General features: G+C 43.0%; 1 protein-coding gene across 1 annotated transcript in view; it reads left to right on the forward strand.

The window, feature by feature from the left end:
* The window catches only part of PIK3AP1 (phosphoinositide-3-kinase adaptor protein 1), a 99,709-nt gene extending 83,167 nt beyond the window's left edge, over positions 1–16,542 (forward strand). Inside the window, exons 14-17 of the mRNA XM_037496675.2 lie at positions 3,916–4,071; positions 6,669–6,739; positions 7,877–7,995; positions 12,601–16,542. Of these exons, the coding sequence (XP_037352572.1) occupies positions 3,916–4,071; positions 6,669–6,739; positions 7,877–7,995; positions 12,601–12,658 (404 nt within the window). The 3' untranslated portion in view covers positions 12,659–16,542. The remainder of the gene's footprint in view (positions 1–3,915; positions 4,072–6,668; positions 6,740–7,876; positions 7,996–12,600) is intronic.
* Positions 16,543–17,539: the final 997 nt, after the last annotated feature.

The following is a 17,539-nucleotide window of genomic DNA, read 5'->3' on the forward strand; positions in this document are numbered from 1 at the left end:
AAAACACTTCAAGCTTTTAAATATAAGGAGCATCAAGTAACCTACGATTTGGTAGTACATGCACTGTTTAAGGGCCAGAGTCATGGTGCTGGCATCACATGTCCCTGGTTACCTGGGCTCCAGGACTGAGCATGCAAGTGGCATCATACCCTTGCCCCTGACCTCAGTACAGTGAGGAGTAGAGGGGTACAGGCATGGACTCTGGGGCCAGCAGGGTTGGAGTCAAGTTCTTATCCATTGCTCACCCTTCACTAGCTGGCGACCATGGGCAAGAGGCTTCATCAGACTGAATCTGAGTCCTGGGCTGCAAAGTAGCACAAATAAAAGTATCTACACCTTTGGGGTTGTTGTAAGGGTTGAGCAAGTTAGGCTAGATCCAGGGCATAGCACAGTGCCTGGTACCTGGAAACACATGGAAAAACCACTGCCACACCAGCTGACATCCTCTCAGACATGGCTTCCCACAGTGAGGAGGATGGACTGGAACTCACCATCCAGGGTCTCACCCAGGAGTCATGGATTTCGAAACATTACAAAAGTTCACCCAATTTTTACCAGACTCTGGACAGGTGTTATGCACCAACAGCCGTCGCCTAAACTCTAATGGTCAATGTCCACATTTTCCCAAAGGAGTATGTTTTAGTTTGGCCTCCTCCTACTCCTCAAGGGGTGGACCCTTGGACTGGGAAATTTGGGGTTGGGGGAAGAAGGCATAAATAATTTTACTTTTTATGTGAGGGGCTCAATGTCCTAACCAAAGATTCAACTGTATATAATTTGACACTGGGCAAATTTGGATTGGGGACTGCAAGTGAATGTTCTATCCATCACCCCAAGAATGTTCCTCCATTTTAGTTCTTTATTATGGTAAAACAGTTATATCATAACTTTAACTGTTGGGCCTAAGGGTCCAGTTCAGCGGCATTAAGTTCATGTACAATATCATGCAGCCATTACTACTATTCTTTTCTAGAACTTTTTCTTCCCTGCCAGGGATGTGAGAGCAAGTATGTGATATGGAAGGTGACCCCAGGGAATATGCAGGGATGGGAAATGAGGAGGTCAGCAAAGTGCACTTATCCCTGGAGAATGAAGCATCACCGCTTGGGGGTTTGCAGAGTCGGTGGAGAACAGTCTGGAAGAGTTATCCCTCCAGAGGGACTGGAGAGCTGGGGCTTTGATCACCAGCGCCATCACTCTTTGGTTGAAGCCTGCTGGCTCCCAGAGAAAGCCTCAGGTAGTTGGAAGGTGGACCCAATCCCACATGCTGGGTCCCAGGGACATCTGAGCATCTGCCAAAGAGGGGCCACCATATGTGGTCGAGTAAATTTGATACATTAGTTAACTCCATAAAACTAGATTGTATGTTTAAAGACATACTAACTTAAATTGCCAGTTTCGCAACGGGGTGCCTGCTGAGCTGGGTTTGTGGGAATGAAGGGTCAGAGGAGCAGAGGGCAGTTGGGGGATATGTTCGAGAGTGGATTAGGATTGGGGCAGGGTTTGGGGGCCACTTACTCTGTCCGGGCCATTGCAGGTTTTCTGCATTGAGCTTCTGTTTTCACTAGAGAAAGAATTCTCCTTCACAAAAAGACATTTGAAAACCACTGTCACAGGGTGACGCTGATCTATAGGGAAGTGAGAGTTGATGAATGGCATTTCTGCTTAAGGAGCCTTTTCCAGGAATGAAGCCCACTCTACATGCAAGGATTGACTCTATTCAGTTAGAAACCTCATTTGTCTTAGGAAAGAAAAACAATGATTATTTTTCTTTAATTTGAGTTAGAATGCCAAGAATAATTAAAAACTAGTTTCTGTTCATAATAACTTAGACTTTCTTCAGCCCTTGGGAGTTATTTTACTCTTCCTGGGATGGTGCGGAGCATTGATGGTGTAGATCAGGGAAGGTCTGGGGTGACCTGGGACTTGTTGAACACCCCAGCCCCACAGGGAAGACAATATGTGTGTTCTATGTGTGTTGGGCCCATTTTGGGTAGGACCAAGAGGAGCAGGCTGAGTCCCAGGACTGGGTTGTAATCCCTGCATTGTTGCTCAGTCACTATGATCCAGGACAATTCCTTTCACCACTGTGTGCCTCAGTTTCCTCATCTGTGGTTGTATCTGAATTTGCTACTTGATTAAGAAGCAGTGACGTTCAGAGGAAGTGTAAGAAGGCATGTGGAAAAGTAGTATGTGATATAATGATGATAATCACTATTCCTGCCATTGTCCCTTAATTTAAAGAATATCAGAATTTTGTGGACACTTAGACCGACTCTACTTGATTTTTTTAACTTTTGACTCCCAGTGCTTTTTCCTGTCTTTTTCTTTCCTTCTTCGAAGAACTGGTTTAGGGTGGAAACTTGCCTCATTGAAGTAAGTCTCCCTCTAAAAGACTGTTGTTAAAAAGCTGGATTGAAGCCCACGGGGAAAATGTATGACACCCACTTGTGCTCTAAGACACTAAGAGCTCACACCCATGTGCAAGTACACCCAGCTAATCTCTGGCCACAGTCATGCACACACCTCAATAATTCACCCTCTTAACTTCCCTGTGCAGAATGTTTCTTGGACACACGTCAGCCTAGCCTGGCATTGCCTTTTCAGACTGTTCTAGTTAGTCCATTCACCTTTCCCTGTAGGCTCTGACTTTGGCAAACAGGGCCAGCCTGGCTTCCACCTTCCTGAACTTCCTGCTGCACCCATAAAGGAGAGGTGGAGGAGGAAGTGGTTCCACAGAGATCGACTACACATCCCCCAAAGTACACCTAAGCTCACATGCCTCTTGAGAGCTCCTGCCCAGGCCTTGGCAATGGGGACCTCTGGGACTGAAAGGGGAAGCCTGAGACAGGTGCCCCTGGCCTCTTGCACTCCCGGGGGAGGAAGCAGGTACGGGTACCCACAGATATTTTGTTTTGCTTGTCAGCAGGAGTTATTTTCTGCTCATAGAATCCAGGGATGAAAATCTAAGGGGTAAAGACTGGCCAGTGGGGAGGGCTAGACCAGTAAAGAAACCAGTTTAATGCTTTGCAAAGGAATAATCTGTTCTTGTGAATCTCTGGGACTAACCATTGATCATTAAAAAAAATCAAGAAATAAAATAACATAAAGCCACTGATCAGCCTTGCAAATCACAAAATCTTTTGGGGGCGCCATTGGATTTCCTCTCATGAACTCTCTGGGTCACTGCTGTCAGCTGTGGCCCACACGCCCATGCCCGCCATTGCTGAGGGATTAAGAGGCTGTGTGAGTAGTGCTCGCGAGGCTGAACTTTGGAATCTGGCTTCATATCCCAGCTGACCCACTTTCCAGCTGCATGACAGGGCTGTGCTACTTGACTTCTCTGTATGTTAGTCTCTGTCAGGTATGACGATAATCATTTTTATTTCATGGGTGTGGGAGGATTCAAGGCACTGAAAATACGGACGCTCTTAGAACTCTGCCTGACGCCCAAGATGATGTGTCACTAAAATCAATGATGTTCTTAACCCCCTCCTTGGAAAAGGGAGAATTGAGAGGTTGACTCAAGTTGCTCAAGTTCCACAGCCGGGGAATGGCATCACCGGGATCCCCGGTCTTTCCCCAATTGCACATTCTCTCTGTAACTGATCCCAAAGCATTTCTCTGCCCTTTTTCACCTTCCTCGATCCTTTCCTTCTGGCAACCAGTGGTTGCCACAGACTTTGGAATTTCAGTGCTGAGTTGGGCAGGTCTTCTCCACCTCCCCACCTGTCCCCCTCCTCACCTCCTACCCTCTCCCCTTCTATTCTTCCCTCTCCTTCCTTCTCCTCTCCCTTCCCTCCTCTCCCCTCCCCTCCAGGCCAGGTGGCGGAGGCAGGTAGAGGAGGCAACTTAGCAGTTTGGTAAGTGGCCAGCTGGTACCTTAAGGCTTATACCTTTTTCCTCTAATTGCAGACCTGGAGATCACAGTCCCAATTCGGCACTCACAGCTCCTGCCTGGGAAAGTGGAGTTTGGAGTCTATGAGAGTGGCCCCAGAAAAAGTGTCTTCCCCCCAAGGACAGAGCTAAGACGAGGAGACTGGAAAACAGACAGCACCTCAAGCACAGCAAGTGAGCAGGCTGGCCTGGAGCACTACAGAGCAGGACTCCAGCAAGCACATTTGGGTCTTGGAAACATTTTCTTTTTTTCTTTTAGGATCCCAGCAGATCCCCTCTGGAGCCTGATTAGGGTTTGGGAAGTGTAAGAAATGAGAAAATTTAGCCTGTTGAGGTTTACTTTTTATCAGGGTATTGAAGACCCTTTAAACAAATATCCCCAAAAACCTGATTATGAGATAATTATTACTCTATTCCTTTTATAAATAGAAAAACCTATAATCATACAAACTGTTATTGAGCATTGGTTGTATGCTAAGTCTCGTCCACAGATCCTCTAGTGTGAGTCTCACAACAGCTCTGTGAGATCGGCACTCTTGCCATATTTACTGAGGAAGGATATGGCTAAATAGTGAGTGGTGGAGCTGGGATTTGAACTTAGGCTGTCTGGAACCAGGACCAATGCCCTTAGCTTCTATTCTCGGTGCTTCCTCAGTTGTGGTAAGGGGGAGGAAAGGGCACAAAATTAAAAACATAAGAAAATAATGGACTCAAATTTGAGAATTCCAATTTTATAGGCAAGTTGAGGATCTAATAAGCAAATGTCTTCCTTTTGGCTTGAAAGCTGGAATAGACGTCAGATTGCAACAGACGATACACGCTGATGTGCAGGCAGAAGCTGGGCTTTGTTTTATATCCAGGCTCTGTGTCAGCTGACTGCAGAAACACCAGCTTCACAAGCCAAATTGAGTTTCCCTTCTGTCATACATTTTAGTGTTAAACAATCGAATAGGAAGGGAACAGTCAGACAGCTAGACACAAGCTGAACTCAGGACCCAGGTCCCCGTAAATGTCAGGCCAAGAATACTGAAATGGATGGTAGGACAGGAAGGTCATCTAACCCAGGGGTTCTTAATCTTTTCTGCTTTGCAAACCCCTTTGATAATATGACCTATGCTCTGATGTACTTCAGAGTACATGAACACACACACACACACCCACACACACACACACACACACACAATTTTGCCTGTTCATGGATTCAGATCAAGAACCTCTGAAATCATTCCCCTCCTTATTTTACAAATGGGTAATACAGAGAAGGAAAGTGGTTTTTTCATGGTCACACAGCCTGTAAGTGGCAAAGGAGAGTAGAAGCTTCCTGCCATGGTTACCTGTTGAAACAGACCCAAAGCTTATCACACGCCCACACAGGAAATCAAATATGGACAGAGTAAAATACCTCTCCTTATCTAATGGGGGATGATACTGTGTATCCAAAACTCACTGGAGGAAATTTAAAAAGACAGGCTTGGAAATGGGAGAGATTTTCTCAGATTACAGGTGGCAGAGAAGCCGGGGCAGGTGGCCCTTCTGTCAGAGAGCTCATGGAGGAGACAAGTGGTATGGACTCTACTGGGGTACGGGCAGTACATTCTAGGAGTAGGAAAGGGAAATTTAAGAAAGCAAATGCAAAGTACTCATTTCAGGTTCATTTAGAAGATTTTATATGCATGCTTTTCTTTGGGTTAGCCTGGGGTGAGAACAGAGTGGGAAGTGTAAACTGGGCTTCTTATTTGGCACCATGGCTCATTGCCCAGGGATGGCTAGCTCATCTGGCCAGGAAACGTTGTCAGTGACAATCTATGGCTTTTATTCCACTCTGTCTCCTGTAGACTACACTCAGTTCCTGCTACACAGTTTCAGTTATGTATTGCTATGGAACAAACCACCCAAAATGTAGTGGCTGGAAACGTAACCGTTTGTTTATGCCTGATTCTAAACTTGCACAAGACTCTTTAGAGGATGTTTCATCTTCTGCTCCATGAGGGACATTTGGGGTCACTCATGCCACTGTATTCAGCTATGAGCACTCTCTAGCCATGTGTGGTTATTTACATTTAAGTTAATTAAAAGTCAATGAAATTTACACTTTAGTTCTTCAGTTGAAGTAAACATGTTTCACACTAGCTACCATATCGGATGGCACACAATAGAACATTTCCAGAAAATTCTATTGGATAGCGCTATTCCAGTGATAATAGGTGATAGATTCCCATCTCAAGAGCCTTGAGCATAAAGGCACACAGTCACAGTTCCTACCATAAACATTAATTACACTTTTGAATTTGTACTTTGTGTTTTGTTTTGTGTCAAATGGCCCCTCATTAGAAGGTGGGCATACATGTATGACTCATGGATATATTCGCTGTAAATCTTAAGTAGTGAAAAACCACATCAGCAATTATGGGCAAATCACTGAACAAGCGAGAAATGCAGCCTCTCTGTTTTCTTGTCTCTAAAATCAGAGCACTAATATCAAGTAGGAGTGTCATAGGAGCTAAGCAGACATGATTACAAGCATCTAGTTTGTTGCCAGTCCTCAGGAAATGGCAGCCATAAAGCCCAAGAAAGGTAATGAGAAGGTGAATCATTTTGTTTCCTGCTGAAAGAAAAATGGATTTCTAGTAAATTGGTATAAAATGGTGGCATTTTGAAGATTTCCACATTCATACTTGTGCACTGTTTCTATCATTGAAAGCATCAGAGTCTGCATTTTGCTTGAACATAAATGAATCCGCAGTCCGTTTGACTTTGCTTGTACTCCATAGGCAGCGCGAGCAACCGATCCAGCACCCGGAGCCTCCTCAGCGTAAGCAGTGGAATGGAGGGGGACAACGAGGTGAGAGCCTGCCCCACCTGTCCTTGGGGTCATTCTTTGCAAGAAATAGATTTCCAAGGGGAAGAGAGAGACAAAAGGTCATATATTATAGGATTCCATTATATGAAATGTCCCGACAGGTAGATCCACAGAAACAGAGGGCAGATTGGAAGCTGCAGGGCTGGGGAGAGGGGGAAATGAGGCAATACTGCTTCATGGGGTGATTATCTGTGATGAGATAGTGATGGTGGTTGCACAGTTTTGTGAATGTACTGCGTGCCACTGGATGGTCTGCTTTAACATGGCTAGTTTTATGTTATGTGAATTTCACTGTAACAGGGAGGGAAGGAAGAATGGCACAGTAAGGCAAAGGGCGCCCCTCTGTGAGAAGGAGCTGGGTGAGTCAGGGAACCCACTACCACATGGCCTGGATCGGGAGTGGAGAGGCCTGTGAGGCCAAGGCCATCACTCATGACTGGGAGCTGCTACCTGCTTCTTCACCTCTGCTGCTTTCTGCACTTCTGCTTTCTTTTCTCCCTGCACACTAGCCTTTCCTGCAAACAGTCCCCTTTGCGCCTCAGGGCTCTGAGCAGAGAGACTCAACTGCTGTCTGAGGCTGAGGCCCAGTGTGGGTCAGGAACCCTGATGCAGTGACCCCGTGACAGGGGTGAGCGGGAGGGGATACCCTTGCACAGTCGTGTCACCCTATGACTGAGGCCCACTCACAGTTCTGTTGTTCCCAAAGGGGCTTTTGCTTAGAAGTAACATTTCTCCAGCTCTAAATGGCTAGATAGTACTTCCCAACCTTTAATATGCTTAAGAATTACCTGGGATCTTGTTAAAACACAGGTTCTGGGCGGGATTAAAAACCCCCCACAGCTTCTGAGAAGGGCACTGAGCCTGCCTTTCTCACAAGCTCCCTCATGATGCTGTGTTGGGGCCCACACACCACACTTGAGTGGCAAGGACTGAGGACTCAGGTCATGCACAATAATTCGGGCCCCAGGTCTCTTCAGTGACTCTGGAGTTAATAGAAAGTGCTGCTGGGTTGATTGGTAGTTTCTGAACTGCCTTCAGCCCAAACCTGAGGAGGACTGAGAGGTATGGGGCTGTCCAGCTGTGCTCTTTGCCTAATGTCCTTTCATCTTTCCGTTGTAGGACAACGAAGTTCCTGAGTTTACCCGAAGTCGGAGCCCAGGCCCCCTGCAGGTGGATGGAACACCAGCTGTGCCCCTTGAGAGGCCCCCCAGGGTGCCCCCCAGAGCCGCCTCCCAGAGGTAACACTGATGCCAATGTGACAGTTCCCCTCCCTCTCTGGATTCCAGATGGAGAGTAGAATTTGGGACATCTAAGATGACCTAAGAATGAGTACAGAACTCCCTGAAATGCCAACTTTTGACACATTTTAAATAGGACTCCAGTCTCTTTATTAATTTGTGATGCTTTACTCACTTGCAAGTATTTTAATAGCTAATGCAATATTTCATCATTGCATTTCATACTGGGCTCTGATGTATGGCTTTGTTCATAATGGTTCTTGGGCCTCTGGGAGGAACCTTTTCAAGGTCTCATGGAGAAACAGAAAAAGTGTCAAAGCTAGCTTGTGTGTCTGCTGGTGCAGAAAGGAGACCTTGAACATAAAGATGAGGCTCTTCTTAGGAATTTAATTCTTTGATGTCTTAAACATAATGTGGGGGGAAGTAATTAAAAGGAAGAACCTTTTTACAGGACCTGGATTTTTTTTTTCATTTTCAAACTTTTAACGCCATTGATTCTCATCAGTGGAATTTGTCAAGAAAGTGCAACAAGGAGGACGGAATGATAAGTTGACTCTGTTCTAAGATCTTTCCATTTCTCCTGTGCTGGTGACCACTTTCTGCAAATATAGAAAGTGGGGCTTGAGGCACCTCTCTGCTTGCCTGTGACTATGCTGGTTCCTCTTTTCCCTCTCTCCTTTTCCTAATAAACCCATCCTTTTAAAATGTGGAAAAAAAAAAAAAGGCAAAGACAAATGAGAGAAAAAGCAAGTAGAGATTGAGAGTAGATTGAAACTTGCTTTGTGTGGCAAACTTGAATATGCCTGATGCCAGGATCCAGTTTCTTAGAGATTTTGTCACACCTCCCCAGGAAGGTTGAGGTATCACAGGAGGCCTTCTGATTTCTAAGACGTTTTGTTCCTGGCGATTGAAGACTTTGAAGCAGTTGTGTACTTGTACCAAGAAAAAAGAGTGGCAAACTTGAAACTATAGCTACACGACAGTGTGATTGTGTTAATGGGAGAGAAAAAGAAAACAACCCGGGAAACAGGTTCCAGAAATTAAAGGGTAGAAACTGGGATGCATTTAAATGTGTGAAGAGAGATGGCAGATGAATTGTTTAGGGCAGGCTGGAAGCATGTTGTGATAAAAATGGGGAGAGGAAGAAGGCAAACACTTTTTACTAAAGAAGGCATGTTTGCTAAGAAACCTGTAAATGATAGAACTGGGGGCTTGAGTGCATTTTTGGTGTGAAGAGAGATTTGCAAATATGCAATTGTTTTGTATGTATGCAATTTTCAGAAAATGAGATGTTTGAGAAAGCAACAAAACAGGTCCCTCTCCTTGACCTGCTAACAGACAGAGGAGAGGCTGACTAGATGGTCTCCTCTCCACTTGTTTCCTGCCCATGTTCTCCTGAAACCCCCACATCCCCTTCCTCTCAAGCAGCACTGGTGGGTGCAGGCTCCTTCATCACTCTCTCACATCCTGCTCCATTCCACTCCTCACTCTGCATGCTGTCCTCACGGCTTGAAGTGCCAGCACACTCCAAATCTCCACCTTCATCTCCACCCCAGCCTTCTGCTTTCTGCTGTTTACCGGGGACTTCACCCAGCTGTCCTATGGATAGCTCAGACATAGCCTCTGCAAAGCTGGACTCGCATCCCTCCTGCTATTCTCTGCCTTCTTCTCATGGATTCCCAGACTGAGCTAATAGCAACATTCTCTCCCCTCCGCACACCTCAAAGTGGGAATCAACTTCCATTCCTGCCTCTTTCTCAGCTCCAACATGTGCTGTGTCTCTAGGCTCTGTCCATCTTGCTGCCCTTTCGGCTCTCAGATCCACCCCCTTCCTTCCATCTGCCATTGCCTGAGTTCATCCTTGGAGGCCCACACTTACCACCCTGCCTCCTCCACGCTGCAACTAGAGCGTACGGTCTAGAACAGAAATAGCTGATGATGTCACTTCCTGGCATTAAAGCCTTCACATTTAAGTTTGTATTTTTTAGCATCCTCCAGGTCTTGTCTAGCCTCTCCTGTATTCATCAATGCTCCATTCCTTAAGAATTCCCAGTGAGTGGTGCCATTTTATATTGTCTTTGCACTATCTATTCCTTTTGCTGGAATGCTGTCTTTCTATTCCCTTCCAACCTCTGCTTAGAAAATTCCTTGAGAACCCAATCCAAACATTGCCTCCTCTATGAAGCTTCCCTGGTTGTTCCTATGCAGAGTGAATTTTTGTTTGGTTCCCCAATACCTCTATTATAATTCCTGCTTTAAAAGAACATTAACCAACATCAGGATTGCTGGGTTCTTTGGCCCAAACTCATCTGGAGCAAGACCTCATGCTCAATAGGGGCAGAGAAAGTAGCCAGTGCCCAGGCAGTTCTGGACAGTCATCTCTCCAAATCTAGTTTTCCAATGTCCTAAAGAGACTCCTTCTGTAGACCAATTCTTGATTCTGATTTAATACCCTTCACTTTCATGGCTGTGAGATAGCTATCATTTCAAATCCTCTTCCCGAGATGGAGTTCTCAGTCTGTAGCTGGGTGGTTCAGAGGAACGAGATACAGAGATGCCTTCCTTATAGACCTACCCCCACTGCAGAGTGGGGCAGCAGAGAGGAGAGGGGGTGAGGCACAGCCTAGGGGCGCCCCAGGTGTAAGCTGCAACCTGCCCCTTTACTCATCAGGAGGAGACTGAAGAAAGAGGCAAACTACTCTGTTTTGTGAGGTAGCCATTTTAATGAACAAGGGAGCTTATTTAGGAGGCATTGTCCTGGATGACCCAAAGATGAGTAGTGTTCCCACCACCTCCCACCAAATCTCAAAGTCTTAGAAAGACTGTAACTGTGTCCAATCATGTATGGAGTCCAGAGAGCCTCAACCACACACCCCATGCTGTAACACAGCCTCTCAAGGCTGTATCCTTAGAACAGCTTCCCTTATTAAAAACTTCCCCTATCAAAATAGTACAGTTCTCTAATTGTCTCATCTGTTACATTCTCAGTAACCTGAGACGGGGACACATGTCCATTTTATTAGTTATTATATCTCCCACCCAGGAGTAGATGCATAATAGATAAATGCTTGGGGAGAGGTATAGAGAGGAGAGGCTCAGATACTAAGTGGTATCATCTGACTGTCCTTCAATTTTCTCCTTTAAGCCAATAGTTCATAGGGCAGACCTGGGAGATAGAAGGAGACAGTCCATTTGTTTTCTCTGGATAGAGTCAGCCATGCAAAACCAGGGGCCAGAACAGGATCTCAGGGGATTCTCTGAGTTATTCTTTTCTACTTCAGCTCCCCCCCCCTTTTGTTCCTAAAATGACCCCTCTTTTTCCAACTCTCATGTTGTTTCTTTGACCTACGCAGAACTTACATTCACGAGACATTTAGTAAATATTTAGTCATTGATTCATTCAGCCCTCCAGTATGCAGCTCCAAGGTAGCACAGTTCAATTGTAGCACCTGACAAAGCTCTCTTTCTTGACTTATTGACTTATTTCCAAGAGAATTAAATATTGATTTTACAGCAAACATGTGGAAATACCATCGGTAATCGTTGAACATATCTGTAAATAGACTTGCCCAAGTCTGCTGCGGCTGTTCAGAAACCATCTAGAATAACATAGAGGGGGGCTTCTAGGAAAGCAAATGTGAGTTGGGATAATACACTTAGTAATCTCATGAAGAAGTAGTTGTGAGTAGAATTCAAAAATTCTCAGTTCCTCTCCCAAGAGAGTATTCTTCTACCATGTATGTCTTGCCTGACTGCATATTTGAATTACTGGTCTTTTAAAATATAGGCTTTATTATTATTTAATAATGCCAAAGGCAACAGATCAGTAGATGACTGCCATTGAAAAGATAATTTGTTATATCCACATCTCAAGAGGAAGGGAACACTGCTATGTAGGGCCACTGGGGAAAGCAACAGGGTCAGTCAGAAAGAGGGGGCTAGAGCCTTTATTGTGGTTTCTGCAGGAGGGAGCTAGTGAGACAGGGTAAGCAGATTTAGGATTGGCTAGTTTCAGTTAATTTCAACAGGTTCTGGGGCAGAAGGACTGTCTCTAGTTGGCTGGTACCTGGCCTTAGGATGATTAGGGCAGGTGGATCGTGACCCTGAATAGGAAAGCCAGATGAAGGAGATGGTGAGGCATAGACTCTGGATTGGTTGGTTTGCATATGAAAAGCACATTCACAGGCAAGTTGCTAATGCTTTCTAGAAACTGTCTAACCCCTTGAGAGGCAGTCCTTCCAGATCACCAAGGCCCCAGATGTCAAAGCACCAGAAAATAAAAGATATGATTAATAGTGGTGGGTGGGACACCATTAAAAAATGGTGATACTTGAGCCTTGTTCTCTAGGGATTATGAACAACTGGGTCTGGGATAGAGCCTGGGATTTGGTATTTTTCAGAGCTTTTTTTGAGATTCTAATGTGCAGTTAGGGTTGAGAACCACAGCTAGCATAGACATCACTCCATGGTTTATGTGTGTGCAGTTTCATTAATTGAGGAACATGTCCCTGTCATGGGATACTAAGTTTGCAACAGGTTATGGATGCCAAAGAACTAGTTAAACAAATTGATTTTAAAATAGAGTTGTTTTATTTTTCATTTCAGGCCGCTGACCAGAGAAACCTTCCATCCTCCTCCACCTGTTCCACCCAGGGGTCGCTGATTCCATCTCCTAAAACCCACCTACTTTAGGACTTTGAGACTTGATTTTCAGCCTTTTAATGATGTCCTCATTTTGAGTTTCATGCATGACTGCTGACCTTAAGACCTACTCTCACAGTTGATTTTATTTCGGCCCTGCTGGTTTGGGCTTTCCCTGAAGAAGTTACTATTAAGACATGAAGAAGTGGAAAAACTAAGGACTTTATTCACCAGTGCCAAACACATTGATCTGTCTCTTCTTGTTTGCCAAAAGGACCAAGACTTAATTGGGATACTTACCTCTACTTTGGCATGTCAGAGCCTGAAAAGATTGATCAAAAGTGTACTTTTGCCAGTAATTTTACTGAAATGCACCTATATTAGAACTTATGTATTTGCTAGTCCAGTCTAATTTCTAGAAGTGATTATAAATTAAGACTTAAAGTATTCAAGTAATAAGATATGTCCTAATTTTTAAAAGACTTCAATTTTTTTGCAGATTCAGAAGGCTGTTTAATTGCCAGGGCTCGCCACATACAACACACTGAAAAAGACTTTAAAGATATTAATCCTAACTCCTCTTATACAGAAGGCAAAGCTGAGGTTCCACAGAAATCTGGAACCTAGACCACTCAGTTGGTAAGAGGAAGAAGAGAACCTAGAAGCTAGTCTTGCCTTCCATCTCCAAATAGCCAAACCCACTCCCTTGAGATATGTCCAGATGTAGAAATGTCCAGATGTTGTCATTGACTGACTATTGGCCTTCTAGAATCTTCCTTCTTCCATATATCCCATGTGCATGGGACTATCGAGTTTTTCTTCCCCTTAGTTTGGGCATTTATACTTCATCATGCATTTAAAACAGTGATGTTGCCAAGGAACACATTACAATGGTGAAAAACAGAAGCTTGGGGTGCAAGGGACCCCATTCATTGCTCTGCAGCCTTTAAAACTTTTAGTTCTAGCCATAAGGAGAGGGACGGACCCTTGATTTTTTTCTGCTGAGGGATCATGAGAGGAAGGAAGAACTTAAAACAGAAATAGTTATCTGTTTCCTAATACACCTAGATTTCCTACCAGACTTGGGATATCTATTTATGCAGAGAGTGTACAGCCTTAAATATGCCATTAATTTTGAGTTCCAAGAACATCATTGTATCTTCAAAGCTTGAGTCCTTAATTTTGCTTAATCATACAGTAAGGTTAATATCTGACCCATTTGTTTAAAAAATATCAGCTATCTAGTGGTCTTCCATGGAATTAGTCTCTATCTCACACAAATATATAAAAGCCACACCATTAATTATCCATTTAAGTACAGTTTTATTGGGTTCTTTTCTAATGATTAAGTCCTTCTGTCCAGTAAACAGGGACTCTTATTGAAGTTAATAGCTTCTGGGGCCCTAGGTTTGGTTTTTGGTGTTTTTTTTTTTCCTGACATAAAATACTCTATTGGCCATCAAGAGTATTTGTGTAAATTACCACAATGCCTGGTAATAGTAGCCATTCTGCAATTGTCCCTTGTCACTTATTTGGGAGAAATATTGGTAATGTGAGATAAAGTAACAGCAAGAAATTATCTTGGATGGCTGTCTTTCCTGTTATTTATATACAGTTTCCATCTTAAGCACATTTGATATTGATAAATGCTACACTTTTAAAAAAATATTCAATACCTTGAAGTCACTTTTGGGTGTCAAACTTATCTTTCTACATTCTCTGATTAACAAGCATTTAGATCAATAACATGGCAAGACCCACTAGCAGGCAATAATGTCAACATCTTTTCAATGATGTCAACAGTGTATGTTACTGTTTACAATATTGGGATATTTCATCCTAACATAAAATTAATAGAAAAATATAACATTGACAGTATGGATGAGAAGTCTGGGTTTCATAAATGTGACACACTTGAGAGGTGAATGGAAAGATCAGGAAATCCAAGTTAAAAAGTGGAGAATCTTAAGCTCTCACTGGCTGTTCACCAACTTGCAAGACAATTGGTTGTATATAAAAGTAAAAGAAGAAAATGAAAAAGAAATTGGATGAAATACTGGATGCATGCTATTAAGGAATGTCTCTAATAATGAGGTGAAATTTTACATTCTCTAGAAACAAAACCACCCATTATAACATACATTTATTCAAGTTTCATATACTCAAATTTTGTACGCATTTTTTGGGACACATTATATAACAAAGCATGAGTTTCCATATGAGGAGGGTCAGAAAATAAATTATAGTTGGTCTCCATAGAGACTATTATAACTTTCCTATATGATAATTTGGAACACAGTTCTGTGGCCACTATCCTGCCCCAAGATTTTACAAGCTGTTTCAATAGAAAGTAAAGCTGTTGGTCACATTCACAGCCATTGCCTTTCCCTCTAAGTGTACAAAGTACAATGGCCTCCAATAGACAAGTACGCTTCTTTCATCATATAGTAAAACCTGTGAGCAGATAACTCAACTACATAAGTAACAAAATATGAAGACTGAGACACAATAAACAAGAGGTTGGTGTTGCAATCAAATAATTTAACTTGACATATTTAATGACGTGAATAATCCTTAATGTTTTGCCATAATTGGGAAAAGTGATGTGATGGAAATAACTTTAATGAATATTTTTACAAATCAAGCAAAGTTACCTACACTTGCCACCCTTTTCTTGCTTTGTTATCAAGAACAGAGAAGTTCTGGTTGATTCCATAATCACCCTCAATAGATGGGATTTTCAGATCCCTCTCTCACATGTAGTTTGGGTTTCTGTACTCCTCTTTCAAAGAATAGTGTGTGTTTTTGCAGCTGGTTAAAAAAGTAACAGATTTGTTTCTAAGAAAGACAAGTGACTAATTTGGCTAACTCTAAGAGAGTCATCCTGAAAATCAATCCTTAGTTTTGAGGTCATATTTGCTTTTGTTTGATAAATAGTGTTTTATTAATTTTCAAGTAAGTTATTAAGAATATAAATTGGCCTTACTCATTTTTGATGACCAGATACTTTCTCCCCAGGGTGGAGAAAGGATGATTAGGGGGTTTAAAGATATGCCCTGAGTTCTGAGGCACAACTCAGAATTTTTTTTTCTCACAGAAACTGTAATAAACAGTAGGTTTCCAGGCAAGTCTGCCAAAGCCGTGTATCCCATGCTGCAGGGGAAGATGTATTAGCTGGCTATGCAGTGAGAGTGAGGATGGCGGAGGGAAGAGAACGTTGACTTGGAAGTCAATAAAGCTGAGTTTTATTTCGTTCTGCTACTGACTAGCTGAGTTCACATCGCTTGATACACTGGGTGTATTTTATCATCTGTGGAGTAAAGAGCTTTGTATTTAGTTATAGTCTGGGTCCTTTCAACTTTGAGTCCAACACAGGGATGGGGAATCCCACATTCTGAAGAAGCAGGGAGTCAACACCTAATTGACAAGACATCTTATTATGTTGCGGCCTCTGTTCCTTGTCCTGCATCATTGTTATAACAGATCGGTTTAAAAAAAAAAAGTGAGAAAGAGTACAAAGAAATTAATAGCCTTAGTTGCTCTTCAGTCCATGAGCCGAATGTCTTACTGATCACCTCCTAAAGAAAACTCAGAACAAATATCAAGTTCTTTGGTGTCTAGACATTTCAGCTAAAATGGAAGAGGTAGAGGTAGGAGGTGGAAGGTGTTAAATAGAAATATCAGGACTGCCCCATCCCAGAAGCAAATGACTAGCAGGACAAACATCATAGAATTGAAAGCAAAAATAGAATTTCAAAGAAAAGGTAGCTGAGGTTGGAAATCAGAAGATATATTGTCCCCTGTAAACCAAGACTTTTGATGATTATATTTTTTGAGATGAGAATAAAAGATTGGGATTGTGGTTTTCTGGATCATGTGCTGGTCATAAAATATTTAGTCAATAGAGTCTTATTAGAATTACTGTAAAAAGATGCTGTACAGCTATTTGGGAAAGGGGGGGTCCTTTCAGTGGCATTTCTCCCCCTATTTTTTGATATCAGAGGATGAGGTCATTAATCTAGATGAAGGAACTGGCAAAATAAGAGATATTGATTTTTCCCACTCTTCAGTTTGGTGAAACAGTCCTGATGTTTTCCCCTGATTTATGTTTTACTTATGTTTAATGAATTAATTTTTTTTCTTTACCACTATCCTTTACTTCCCTTGTCCCTTGCCTTGATTTTGATGGGGCCCTGATGTCTAATTGGTTTTGAGCCTTGAGGTCATCAGGTACCAAGGATCTTTGAAGCCTCACTCCTTTTCCACTAAATAAAACCATTCATCATCCTTATTTCTTAGTATTTACCAGAGTTCCTGGCACATAGTACATGCTCAATAAATAAATACCTGCCAAATTAATAACCTTATATGCTCTTCCTGTTACAAGGCAACTCCAATGTGAAATGGATTGGCCTGAGTGTGGGTCCTCAACAGCACGCTTAAAAGGGACTGATAATGAGACTCAACTGCAGGCACACGCAAAAAGGTTAATAAAGAGTTTATTTATAGAAAGGGGAAATGAAGAAAGGAATAACTCAGGGAGAAAGATAGATAAATCTGTGACTGTGTCCCACCAGTTCTGCTGATCTGGAACCCCAATGGCACGCTGAAGGCTGGCGAAAAATCAAGGACCCCCAAGGCCCACATGTCTGGTTTTATGCCACGCCTGGCTGCTTAACTCCACCCTTAGTTCCCAGCAATCCTCCCTTTGGTGGTGATGGAGATTATAAGATTTTCAGTCCTTGGTGTCCTGGATCTCTTTGGTCTGGGTTGGGGGTGGGGTCCATAAAACCTGTGTTTGTGGAGTTTGTTCAGGACAGCCTTTCCCCTCAACAGGTGAATGAACACAAACGTTCCAACTATTAAACTTTCCTAAACATTCCACCCAAACAGGGTTTCCTCT

This window comes from Talpa occidentalis, unplaced genomic scaffold, assembly GCF_014898055.3.
Source record: "Talpa occidentalis isolate TD23 unplaced genomic scaffold, MPIMG_talOcc4v2.1 talOcc4.8, whole genome shotgun sequence".
In the NCBI taxonomy this organism is placed as follows: Eukaryota; Metazoa; Chordata; class Mammalia; order Eulipotyphla; family Talpidae; genus Talpa; species Talpa occidentalis.